Source organism: Schistocerca nitens, chromosome 1 (genome assembly GCF_023898315.1).
Source record: "Schistocerca nitens isolate TAMUIC-IGC-003100 chromosome 1, iqSchNite1.1, whole genome shotgun sequence".
NCBI classification, from domain to species: domain Eukaryota; kingdom Metazoa; phylum Arthropoda; class Insecta; order Orthoptera; family Acrididae; genus Schistocerca; species Schistocerca nitens.
This window is the reverse complement of record NC_064614.1, coordinates 431,950,788-431,965,134: the sequence shown is the minus strand read 5'-3', so window position 1 is coordinate 431,965,134 and position 14,347 is coordinate 431,950,788. Positions and strand designations below refer to the sequence as shown.

General features: G+C 38.7%; 1 protein-coding gene across 2 annotated transcripts in view; it reads left to right on the top strand.

The window, feature by feature from the left end:
• Positions 1–13,704, top strand: part of LOC126251037 (glutamine amidotransferase-like class 1 domain-containing protein 1) — a 69,459-nt gene extending 55,755 nt beyond the window's left edge. The window contains exon 7 of one of the 2 annotated variants that reach the window (XM_049951608.1): positions 11,709–13,704. In XM_049951608.1, the coding sequence (XP_049807565.1) occupies positions 11,709–11,727 (19 nt within the window). In that variant the 3' untranslated portion in view covers positions 11,728–13,704. Of the gene's footprint in view, positions 1–9,781; positions 10,609–11,708 lie in introns of those variants that run through there. The other variant, XM_049951607.1, reaches the window with a different exon arrangement.
• Positions 13,705–14,347: the final 643 nt, after the last annotated feature.

Here is a 14,347-nt window from a genome sequence, read left to right as displayed (position 1 = left end):
CTTAGTCAAATATATGTTCCTTATTAACCTGTTTTCAAGTAAGTCTTATGTTCTTATGCTTTTGACTGCTCCAGCTTCCCTACATACTGCAACCTTGTTGGTAACCCTTACCTCAGTAGTGAGTGATAGAGGACCTTTCTAACATGCCAACTGCTTATTGACCTCTGTTTAGCTTCCCATACCGGCATGTAGGTGATAGACACAGTGTCTATACTACTAACACACAATATCCTATCACAATACACTCTCTGCAGCGCAATAGGCATGACCTTCATGCAATTTATATCATATAAGCACTTCAGTTTCTCCCTTCAGATAGGAGTATCTTCAGGTCTTTACAGATGGGGCCTTTGTTTTACAGTATGTGTCTGTCTCTAGCATTTGTTCTTGGCTTAAAGCAGCAGTTCTTTTCATTACCCAACTCTTGCTCTCATCTCCCCCTCCCCTCCCATCCCTCTCATGTTATGTATCTGACACAGCTTTCCCTCTTTCACATTTTGGAACGTAGCATGTCTTTTTTTTTTTCTATGGTTGTTGGATCATTAACATATGCTGTGTCATTTCTCCATTTTCTCTGTTGCTAGACATTTTTGCTTTATTTCTACACCTGTCTTTCTTTTCTGTATCGCCAACTTTTTGGAGGTCCTTTTAGCTATCTCTATTTTTCAGGGGTGCAAGCCTTACCTGTTGGTTTCATTTCAGAGTTAATTTTTGTCTTATCATATCTTGCTGTAACTTTCGTTATGATAGGGTCATGGTGGAGGTGGGGAAGGTTTCTTTCTTAACAAGTTCCTGATAATTCACATTTTCTTACTCTTACCTCTATAACTCTGAGAGCAAGGGTTACTGTGACATAATATTTAGATGTGTGTCTGAGATGCCTCAATAAGTAAATTGTTTTTGTGAAACTTCCTTCTAATTATAAGTTCTTTGCTTGTTATGTTAATTTCATTTTTAGATTGCTTTTAACCTATTTTTTGTTGAGTCTCCATTTCTTTCGTTGTGCTACTTCTACTGTGTGAGTGTCTGCTACTGGATCACATACTTGAATGAAGTTCTTACTGTAAATTTTGAATTGTTATTTTTAAACAGTGTGAAGCAAACTACTTTTTAATAATATATATATTGGCTAATATGTTGTGAAAAGAGTAAAGGTCACCATTGACCATATAATTCAGTTGACAGTAGATTGGAACTAGTACCTCAGCTTTCAAATAATGTCCTTTAGAACTAAGAACACACACACACACACACACACACACACAATACTACATTGTCCAGGCATTGTGGTGTGACTTTGGTAAGGTGCAATATTGCCTGAGTGGATCAGAGGAACAATGAAGATAGGACAGGAAAGGAGTAGTGATGTAAAGGAACAGTGAGTACTAGGGAAGGAAGGGACAGCAAAGAAACAGGATGGGGTACAATACCAGCTAGGTCAATCTGGTGTAGGGAGGGAAAGTCATGTGTAATACAGTAAGGGATACGAGTTGGTAGGAAGAGCGAAAGCACCATAGAACAAAACACTACTTTCCCCAAAGTCCTCCAAACACTAAACCCATCTCTCATACAGACAGTCAACTATATTCTTACCATGTTTGAGCAGGAGAGGAATACAAACAAATCCATGTCACAGCCAAGAACACTAATGTGGTGTCCTCATATACTAACCTGTTTATGGGCTCCTGAAAGGAATCCTCTTTAGCCATCTAAGAGCCCCTTGTCTGGCTAAAGTTCATTGACAATATCTTCATGGTCTGGACCCAAGGCCAAGACACACACCCTCTCCTTTCCTATATGGACTTATCACATTTTTCATATACATATCACCTTGTCTGCTTTAGCCCTGCTTACCAATTTTTCATATTTCGATCTCCATTTCCTTGATGGTTCCATGTTGTTGTTGTTGTTGTGGTGGTGTTCAGTCCTGAGACTGGTTTGATGCAGCTCTCCATGCTACTCTATCCTGCGCAAGCTTCTTCATCTCCCAGTACCTACTGCAACCTACATCCTTCTGAATCTGCTTAGTGTATTCATCTCTTGGCCTCCCTCTACAATTTTTACCTTCCACGCTGCCCTCCAATGCTAAATTTGTGATCCCTTGATGCCTCAGAACATGTCCTACCAACCGGTCCCTTCTTCTAGTCAAGTTGTCCCACAAACTCCTCTTCTCCCAATCCTATTCAATACCTCCTCATTAGTTATGTGATCTACCCATCTAATCTTCAGCATTCTTCTGTAGCACCACGTTTCGAAAGCTTCTATTCTCCTTTTTTCCGAACTATTTATCGTACATGTTTCACTACCATACATGGCTACACTCCATACAAATACTTTCAGAAACGACTTCCTGACACTTATATCTATACTCGATGGTTGGTGGTCATGTCAACATAAAAAGCTGTTCAGAATCTGCAGTGGACTTGATTGATGCCTTTGCTAGTTAATGTCTGTACCCTGACAAAGAACTGACGTAGGATGTGCTGCATTGGTGCATGGGAGTGGTTCAGCACCTGGGGCTTTCAAAAAGTTATGACTCATGTGGCAAATGGTTGCAGAGATGCAAATATACCATAGCTTCAACTATCTTTCACTATGCCCTCAAATGAGGAATGTCCATCCTTCCAATAACCATCTTTTCCACCTTTCTTGAAGTGCCATTTTGTAACCAACAAAACTATAGCATTTCTTTGTCCTTCCTTATACCACACCTACTGCCAACCATTTGCCACATGAGTCATAACTTTTGGAAAGCCCCAGGTGCTGAACCACTCCCATGCACCAATGCAGCACATCCTACTTCAGTTCTTTGTCAGGGTACAGACATTGATGAAACTAGCCAAGGCATCAATCAAGTCCACTGCAGATTCTGAACAGCTTTTTATGTTGACATGGCCACCAACCATCTGTCCAGTCACATGGATGTCCACCACCAAAGTCTGACCAGAAATGAAGTTGAACATCCTGTGGGAGAGGATGTTACTAAGCAGGAGATATTTCCCACATTGTACCATGCAAATTACCATCCTCCCCACAACACTGCTTTCTCAGAATTGCAAAGACAAGAATTGTCCCTAAAATTGCCACTGCCTTGCTTGTATATATACGAAATACTAATTTTCACAAAAGGGAGCATCTTAAAAAAGGAAAATCTCTTCAAACACAACTATGATATACACACATATGAAACTAGACAGAAGATGAACCTACACAAGTACACAATAAATACAAGCATATGCAAAAGAGGAGTGTATCATTCCGGAGCTACATTATATAACCATATGCCTTCTTACCTAAAATGCATACCAATATTAAATGCATTTAAAGTAAAGTTAAAACAGTTCTTGCTTGACCACTGCTTCTATTCTTTGTCTGAGTTTATGGAACATCATAATAAGTAAACCTCATTTACCAAATTTCACTAATTGTCAATTCATAATATAGTTTACATTGTGCTTATCATATCATCTCACTTAATAACTGCTATTATCACATGTAGAAGCAATGTAGTACACCAACCTACATTATTATGCATTTTTATTATGTCAACAATGTAGTCAAAATGACTACTGTATTGTAAACTAACTAGGTTTACCACTATCCTATATCACATGTACAAACAATGTACGAAACTGATTTTTGGACCAATAAATAAATAAATAAACTAATTCTTCTTTCCTACAGACACTCTGGCCTCCATCTCTTCTAGCCCCAGAGGTCACCTCTGCATCTAGTCTTGTGCATATCCTCTGGTATTCTGCCCCCCCCCCCCTCCCTCTCTCCAACACCATATCCTCTCTTCATTTATTCACTTATGTCTAACTTATTTCTCTATTAATCTAAACCTGTATTTCTCTTTGTGGTTATCATCTTCCCACATTCTGTTCTGCTTCTTCCGCCCTCCCACCACTCTCCCCACTTTCATGCAACTTCCTTAACCCAAGCCTTGTCTTTCATCAGGTACTACATGCAACTTCCTCTGCCTGGATCAGAGTGAATTTACTGATGCACACTTATATCCCATTTCCTTGTTGCCCCCCTTCTTTCCGTAGTCTTTGACCTCCTTTCCTACATACCTCCCCTCTTTGTTTTCTCTCTCATTGTCAAATCAAGTCAATTTACAAGTGCTGTCAGACTTCCCACAATCACATACACACAATAAAAGAATTCAGAAAATGCTGAGGAAGCAAAAACTGTTGCACTTGCAGTTCAAAAGAGAATGCACAAATGAAGACAGGCAAAGTTTAGTAGAGATTTGGGCATCAGTAAAAAGATCAATGTGCGAAGCACACATCTGTCACCACTGTCGTACCTTAGCAAGGGACCTAGCTGGGAACCACAGAAAAAGTAAAATCACTAAGTGGGTTGACAGCTTCTATCCAGTCACTGATTGCAATAGAAGATAGCAAAAGGAAAGCTAAAGTTTTAAATCTTGTGTTTAAGAAATCGTTCATGCAGGAGGATCATTCAGGCACACCATCATTTGGACATTGCACAGACTCCCATATGGAGGACATAGTAAGAGCAATCCTTGGCATGGATGAAGAGTAATCTGTGGTGTTGACCCCTTACTTAGCTTGCATTTTGTCATGAATCTCTTACCCAGCACAAAGTCCCAAAGAACTGGGAAAAATGCATAAATGTATGTTGTTGTTGTTGTTGTGGTCTTCAGTCCTGAGACTGGTTTGATGCAGCTCTCCATGCTACTCTATCCTGTGCAAGCTTCTTCATCTCCCAGTACCTACTGCAACCTACATCCTTCTGAATCTGCTTGGTGTATTCATCTCTTGGTCTCCCTCTACGATTTTTACCCTCCACACTGCCCTCCAATGCTAAATTGGTGATCCCTTGATGCCTCAGAACATGTCCTACCAACCGATCCCTTCTTCTAGTCAAGTTGTGCCACAAACTTCTCTTCTCCCCAATCCTATTCAGTACCTCCTCATTAGTTATATGATCTACCCATCTAATCTTCAGCATTCTTCTGTAGCACCACATTTCGAAAGCTTATATTCTCTTCTTATCTAAACTATTTATCGTCCATGTTTCACTTCCATACATGACTACACTCCATACAAATACTTTCAGAAACGACTTCCTGACACTTAATGTTAACAAATTTCTCTTCTTCAGAAACGCTTTCCTTCCCATTGCCAGTCTACATTTTATATTCTCTCTACTTCGACCATCATCAGTTATTTTGCTCCCCAAATAGCAAAACTCCTTTACTACTTTAAGTGTCTCATTTCCTAATCTAATACCCTCAACATCACCCGACTTAATTCGAATACATTCCATTATCCTCGAAATGTATATAATAAGAGTAAAAGAACTGATGTATATAATAAGAATAAAAGAACTGACCTACAAAATTACAGACCAACATCCTTAACATCAGTTTGCTCCAGAATTCATGAACAATTTCTCAGTTCTAATGTAATAAATTTCCTTGTGATGATAAAGCTTCTGTCCAAAAATTGGCATGATTTTAGAAAGCATCACTTGTGGAAATCCTCAGCTTGCCCTTTACTCACATATAAGTTGTGAAATATGGATGAAGGGCAACAAGCAGATTCCATGCTCCTAGATATCGAAAATGCATTTGAAATGGTGCTCCACTGCAGACTATTAACAAAGGTATGAGCATACAGAATAGGTTCCCAGATATGCGAATGGCTTGAAGACTTCTTAAGTAATAGGAACCAGTATACAGTCCTTGATAGGGAATGTTCATCAGAGACAAGTGTATCATCAGGAGTTCTACAGGGAAGTGTTATAGAACTGTTTTTATTCTCTGTATAAAAAAATGATCTGATGACAGTATGAGCAGCAATCTGCAGCTGTTAGCTGACGACGCTGTGGTGTATGGGCATGTGTCGTTGTTGAGTGACCGTAGTGGATACAAAATCACTTATACAAAATTTCTAATGGGTGTCTGGGAAGTAAGGACAAATTTGTATTTTGCGCCATTTTGTCATATGATGGTTGACAGCCGTGGTTTTTTCATGTTTATTACCTGCAATCCCCATTAGTAGCCTGATACCTTTTGTATGGTGAGCATTGTTGTTTGATGTTTATTTTCATCATGGAGCAGATGAGAACTGAGCAATGTATCCAAGTGATAAAAAGTTATTACAGAAACAATTACAGTCCCATGGCAGCCGTTCGTGAATTGCGTGTGACACTCAAATGTAATGCTACTCCAATGGAATCATTAGTCTGGAAGTTGATCCGGAAATTTGATACCATGGGTTCTGTTTCAAATGTTAAGGAAACAGGATGTCTGCATTCTGTTCGAAAACAAGACAACATTGCTGTCGTGCATGACAGTGTGACTGTTAGCCCCAGAAAATTGGTTCACTGACGAGCTCAACAATTCAATTTATCACCAAGTTCACTGCATGAAATACTTTCAAAAAATCTGAAAATACATGCTTCAAGATTCAACTTCCACAAGAGTTGAAGCTTGTGCAGCGTGGAAAGAGACACAGATTGCTCAGTGGGTCTTAGCTCGACATGTGGAGAATGAGAACTGCACAAAAAGAATAATTTTCTCAGATGAGGTGCACTCCATGCCAGTGGGTATGTCAGTAAGCAGAACTGCAGAATTTGGGGCAATGAAAATCTGTGAGTCCATAGTGCACAACTGCGTGGTGTGGGTTCCAGGCAGGAGGAGTGATTGGCCCATATTTTTTTGGAAATGACGAGGGAGCTGCTGTCATTGTGAACAGCAACCATTACTGAAGCATACTTTCTGATTGGTTTTTCCCTCTTATTAATGAAAATAACAATTTTTGGTTTGAGCAGTTTGGTGCGACATGTTACAGGTTCCGTGAAACGATTGCTCTTCTGAATGAAAAGTTTCTTAAAAAAATTCTCTCTTTGCATGGCAACGAGGAATGGCCTGCCAGATCATGTGATCTTACACCTTGTAACTTGTTTTTGTGGGGATTTGTGAAATTGAAAGGGTATGTGAACAAACTACAAACATTACACCAATTGAAGGAAAAGAGTTATTAACAGCATCCCACCAGATGTTTGTGAATGCATCATTGACAACTTCAATAAACAGATTGCTCATTGCCGCACTGCCTTGGGTGATTGTATGGAGAATATAATGTTGCATATATAAATGGGAGAAGTTACTTAATGTGTTTGTAAAAAAGGAAAAAAACACAGTTTCAATAAATTTTGTGTGTTCTATATCACTTTATTATTCGTCACTACTTCCTGGATACCCTCTAGCTGGTGTGACGAATGGCAGCTAGCTCTAAATGTAGTAAAATATAAATTATTGCAGTTGAGTAGGAAAAACAATCCCATAATGTTAGAATGCAGAATTAGTAATTTGCTACTTGACACAGTCATATTGATTAAATATTTGGATGTAACATTGCAAAGTAATGTGAAATAGAACAAGTGTGTTTCAAGGATTGTAGTGGGGAAGGTGAATGGTCAACTTTGGTTTATTGGGAGATTTTTAGAAAAGGGTGGTTCATCTGTAAAGGAGACCACATATAGAACACAAGTGTGACCCACTTTGGAGTCGTTCTCAAAAGTTTGGCATTTGAAGCTGACTGCAGAACAGACCTACTGCTGCCAACATAAATTTCACATAAGGACCATGAACATAAGAGAAATTAGGGCTCATACAGAGGCATATAAACATTTGTTTTCCCCTAGTGAGTGGAACAGGAAGGGTATGACATACCCTCTGCCAAGTACTGTACAGTGGCTTGCGGAGTATGTATACAGCTGTAGATGTAGGTTACCACCAGCTGTGACTTGAAGTCATACCTGATGGCTTCCCGCACCATGACACCAGGAGGAACATTACTGTACCTCTCCAAAACATTGAATATTGGGACCTCTCCCCAGGTTGCTGCTATATTTGTGAGTGATGGCCATCCGGGGTTGTGCAGAACTGTAATTCTTTGCTGAAGATATGTGATGCCATTCATCAGCAGTCCATGATTCTCCGTCATGATGCTACTCCAAATGCAGCCTATGTACGGGACGATAATTCTGTAGCCCTGCCACTAGTAGCCTCTGAGGAATGGTGCAAGGTGATACAAAATGTTGCAAGGAGTGAAGGTGTTACCAAGTACTTGGTGCACAATATGGCTAATCTCACTTGTGGTGGTCAAATATTGATGACAATATTTGTTGATGACAAAAGTTTGCCTGCCATCATTTTCCAATGCAGGCCAACATCAGCAGTCCGTAACATCCAAATACCCTTATGAATCTGTATATTGCGCTATTTGACCAGCCGGTCTCATGGAAAAGCACAATGAGGCCACTTTCAGACTACGTCAGGTGCTGATAACATTGTCTTTCACAAATACATGACATCTTCACTTCCTTCACAGTGACTACTCAACATCTGATACTGTTTACACCCCTTCTACATCTACCTCTACATTTATACTTAGTATGCCAACAGACGCTGTGCTGAAGAGGATCCTTTGAGTACAAATGTCACTTTCCCCTATTCCTTTTCCAGTCGCAAATGTCTCGCAGGAAAAAAAATTGCTGATAGTACTCCACGTGGACTCAAATCTCTGAATTTTTTTTTTCATCTTCTTTTTAAAAGATTTATGTTGGGGAAGCAATATGTTTGTTGACTCTTCTAAGAATGTACACTGACAGAACTTTAACAGTAAACAATACCGTGATGCAGAACTTATCTCTTGCAGTGTCTGCCACTGGAGTTGGCTGAGCTTCTCCATGGTGTGCTTTCATGCTTACTAAATTAACCAGTAACGAAACTCACTACTCTTCTTTGGATCTTCTCTATTTCCTGTATCAATCTTATCTGGTATGGATCCTAAACTCATGAGCAATTTTGGTCGAATGGGCGGGGGGTGGGGGTGGGGGGTGGAGGGAGTTTATAAGCTACTTCCTTTGTTGATAGTCTACGTTTCCTGAGGTTCATCCAGTGACTGTCAGCCTGTCATCCACATTACATCCAATTAGTTTTACATGGCTGTACTACTTTAAATTGCTCCATACACATGCTCTTAGATATTTTGTGTTTGTAACTGCCTCCAGTAATTGTTCTAAAATCCTGTAATCATACAATAATGGGCCTTTCTGCCTATTTGTGTGTGTTACATTGCAGTTGTTTATATTGAGGATCGATTGCCAGTCTCTGCATTTCACTACAATTTTCTCACATGCTGGCTTCTCTGTATACAACAGCATCGTGCACGAAAAGCCTCATGGTATTTCCTACATTACTCACTTGTTCATTTATATATATTGTGAGGAGTAATGATCATACAAAGCTCCCTTAGGTAAACCTGAAGTTACTGTTATTTCTGAAGATTTCTCTCTGTTGAAAATGACATGCTGTGTTCTGTTTGTTAGAAACACTTCAACCAGTCACATAGCAGGTCTGATATTCCACACACTCATATCATCAGGCAGCAGTGAAGAACTTATATGCCCTACCAGGCCTGGTAACTTCCACACACTCATATCATCAGGCAGCAGTGAAGAACTTATATGCCCTACCAGGCCTGGTAACAACACTAAACATGAACAATGCTAATGCACTCTTGTAGCCATTCAACCTGCCAGAGAAAATTATCCAACCACTTCTTCAGGGCACTTCACCTTTTTTGTATGTCTGTGTGTGTGTCTTAGCTGTAAGATGGATGGTTATCTTTGCTCTTTACATTATTTGCATTCCATGCATATTATTAGTGTTAATGTAAAGTGATTTGAATTGAAGTGTGTTTTTACTATTAAGAAATATTTTATTATTATTTGCCAGCCGCCAAGGTAAAGGATCCAGCAAGTAGAACTTTATTTATCCAGTATGAGGAGACTATATTCAGAACCAAGAAACAACAGTGCAGCTTCAAGTTTTTGCTGCTGGAATTGTAATTTGTCCATTGTAAATATGTTTTTGTGTTATAAGAAGGCTTGGTACGGAGATGGACAGATGCTTCAAGAACAAGAAGAAATCAGGGCAGTCATTTTGTATATTATTGCTTATTTGCTTTTTTATTGTACATAAGATGGTTAATGAGGCAACATATTTGCAGTGGAATGTAACACAATTTATCTTACCATTTTTAATTATTTTATCTCACAATTTTAATTTTATGGTGTGATGAAATGTAATGGGTTATGGCATGAAAATGTATGTCTCAATGTATGTTTTTATAAATTTATTAATGGTGCAGCCATGTATACCTTCTTGTGGTTCTACACCAAGTACAGACAAAAGATAGCCATAAAATTCTAAAGATAATACTCCTAACTTTTGGAACCACAGCTCCATTCTGCATGACATTAAAGCTGTTGTAGGTGTATGGTTGAAGGAGGAGGACATGTTTGCAATCTCACTGTATTTGCGTAGGACAAATTGGATGACTGTTAACATACTTGTGCACATTTACAGTCAGTCATTAAAATGGCAACACATTATTCTGGATGACAGAGTCCTAATCCACAGCAGCAGTCACGGATTAAGGTTGGTTGGGGTCATGGAAGCAGAAAAAATTGTTGCTGCTTTTCTCCCCACACCAAAAAGATCATAAAAATAAGAGTACCTATTAACCACATTTTTAAATAAATAAACAATATTATTTGAGATTTGTGTTTTATTTCCATTAGAATTTGAATATGGTATGTGTCTAATGTAATTACGTTCTTCTCATATTCTGTCACATTTAAAGCAGGATCCACTTGTTTGCATTAGCTTCTATCTTAAGTGAGCATTGTCATCTTGAATGACAACTTTCACATTTAACATATTATTCCATACGGCATCAAGCCAATGTTTCCTTAATGATAGTATATCTTCCAGTCACATTAATGTGACCACCTATAAAAGGCCTGAATAACCACCTTTTTCAGTGCCAGATATGCAGGAAGAGAACCAGTGAGGTTCTAGTTGTTACCAACAGGAATGTGGAACCATGCTGAATCCGGTGCCACGTTCAGATGTACTAGGTTTTTTGGTAGAGGATCCATGGTGCAAATAGCCCGGTCAAAGTGGCCCTACAGATTTTTGTTTGCGCTTAAATCTGAGGTGTTTGGTAGTCAAGAGAGTACAGTAAACTCACCCTGGTGCTCTTTGAACCATGCACATATGCTGCAGCTGTGTGACACATTGCATTGTCCTTGTGGCAGATGTCACCAGTCTGAGGAAGAACGAACTGCATGTAGTGAAGTGTTACATACTGTTTAGGAAACAACATTTCACACTCCTTGGTAGTACAAGGAAAGATGATCGTGATATAATAAATTAAGTAGCAAACAAGTCACGGAACATATACTGTGTGTGTGGCTGTTTGTTTTTGTATGTGCAGACATTAAACAGGAGGTGTAGACTACGAAAAAATGGCAAGATGTGACAACAAATTAAACAGCTTCACCTACTGCGGGTGGGGCCTTTTACATTTTGAGGTTGCAGATCGATGGTGGCATGACCGTCAAAAAGCAGTCATGCTCTCCAAGAATGAAAACAAAAGACAAGATGGTTTTGTGACAAATGAAATATACTGTAATCTTGAATGTCATGGTGAGCCTATTTAGTTTGGCATATTTAGTTTGAAAAGTTGTGTTCTATTCAAATTCATGAGTTACTTTAATGATCTGTACACTCATTCAAGGCAATATATGTTTGTGAAATGAAAGGAGTGGACATGTTTCTTCATGATATGAGTAGAAGTTACCTTCTTTGGTTCCAGTAACAGCTGCAGAACATGAAGAAGTCAGGCCTTTCCTCAGCTACATTTGGGATTTCAGAGGCACCGATTAGCAGGACAGCTACTTCAAGAGTATCAGTTATGATGACCTGATTGGAAAAAAAAGTAAATATGTCATACGTTACATCAGGTGACAAATCTCATGAAGTGTTCTGACTCAGCTTCAATTACAAGGTTCAAGCCAGTAGCTACATAAAACCCTAAACCAACAATAAAAACACTTAACATGGCTCCCAGTATACAGAATGTGGAGTATTGGAGCAAAAGGAAGAAATTAAAGAACTATACATTTTCAAAATCTTGAAAGTCCACAAGTGATAAATCATCCCACTGCCAAGAGCAACAAGGATTAAACAAAAGGAGAAACAATAAGTGAACGGATGTAACTATATTGTCTAAACTCAGTAACAGCCTGTTAAGAAGAAATCAGTTGGAAATATTGGAACAATTCATGAAATCTGAAGACAGACCGTATTTGTACAATTGTGGTACAAGTATCATGTTAACTTCAAATTAAATTTACATATCAAGTAAACAATGTCTTTATATGAATAAAAGAATTTTTTGACAACGACAGAGTAATTCTTGGTGGGTTTAGAGGAAAAGAATTTTTAATCAGGTTCAGAGAAGAAGATTTCAAATCGTGACATCGATACAGTAGTAACTGAACAATGCTCAGGGGTGCTGCTATATGACACAGTGCAATCCACCTATCACTATTATTTGAAACATCGGCTATGCCGGGTGGTGAAAATCATCGTGGTACATCACCACATCCACGCGGTTGCATCAGCTACACAAAGAGAGAGTGCAGTTCATAAAAAAGGGTAAGCTGTTGAGAAAACACAGAAATTCACTTTCAAAACCTTTTTTCTCTTTTCATCTAGACAGTGACACCGTGTTTCAGTGTTATCACTTTTAAGGAAACTGTGCAGTAACAATTTATTACAGTAATAGAGGGTACATAATAGAGAATATTTGCAATGTATGCCAGTCATTCCTAGCAAAATGGCCATGGAGGCTCTAGAGTTGTTTAAAGGTTTATTACAATAAATGTCTGATGAAATTAATTCTGATTTTAAGAAATTATATGACAAAGTAGACGCAACAGATAAGAAACTGTCTGACATTAGGAAGGAATTATCTGATAAGATTGAATTTCAAATCAAAAGTCTCCACCAGGAACAACCTACTGAGAAAACTGGGCAGATCATATTGGGGCAGCCAAGCTGGAACCATTTGAACTTCTGCAATGGCACTTTGCTGCTCTGCTGCAGAGTATACCTGTCCTGTTTGGTATGAGTCAGCACATGCTAAACAGGTGGATATTGCCCTAAACGACACAGGAGAATTATAACACGCTGCTTGTAGTCACCTCCAGTTGAATGGCTCTACCACCTTGCAGGAATTGCACCACTCCTGTTCGAAGAGAAATAGCAGTAAGCAGGGAAAGAGTGAAACTGGAGCAGGAAAAAATGCTTACCATGCATGGGCAACAACCCTACCCACGACGACTAAGGTCAAGGAAAAGCTTCCTTAGAACCACTGATGAGGAAGCCAGGCTGCAACTACGAGGGGCTGAGATACCCCAGACTCCTGGTTGGAGAAGATTTTCAGAATCTTTACCCTCTGTTCATGATGAGAACTGGCCATTCTGGAAGTCCTTGAATAGGCTGAGGTCAAGAGTGGGCAAATCAAGGGCTAACCTGGCAAAATGGGGATAGGTTGAAGAAAACAAAACCCAATGTGACTGTGCAGGCTGTTCAACATATGCTTCTGTGTTGATTGTTCCAGCTACCTGCACTGATGATGACCTTCACCGGACACTGAGAAATGCACTGGAAGTGGCCAAATTTTGGTCAAATATCATATAAACTGTGTTTCTCTGTCAATAATCGTATAAACTGTGTTTTATGTATGTTTCTGACATGAGAATAATAATAATAATAATAATAATAATAATAATAATAATCTGGCAAAATATATTTTAATATTGAGGAACTACCTGAAAAAGTAGAGTCTAAAAGTAATGAACTGTCTGTCAAGGTAGAAAAAATGAAAGAAAAACTGAAACTAGAGACAACAGAACACATCAAATAGGAAATAGAAGCTAAATTAATTAGCATTGCAAGTACTTGGACCCCATTGCCTAGGGAGTTGAAGGATGAGATCAGTGAACAATGCAATTTAGTTCGCAAGGAACTAATACAACAATTCAAAGAATTAGATGTAAAAAATCAACAGAGTAGGTAAATTTGCCGTTAGCATTCATCCAGGTTCAAAAGCAAACCTCAGAGGCAAATGAGCTTGTAACTGTTTTAGAACAATGCAAAGAATTTAGAGAAATAGTTAACACACCTGAAACACTATGTAATTTGGAGGAACGATTACATGAATTTGTAAATTCTACTTTACAAGAGATTGAAGAATTGCTTAATACTAATACTCCAAGGGAAGTGAAGAAGAAAAAAAAAATTAACAAGATTATGGTAGGCTATTGAGAGTACTAAGGAGGAAATCAATAACAAGGCAGATGTATATAACAGTGGGTTATGAAGTAGTTTATTTGAGGATTTACAAGTGGGGAAATAAAATGAATTTATCAAAGCAGTTTCTGAAAT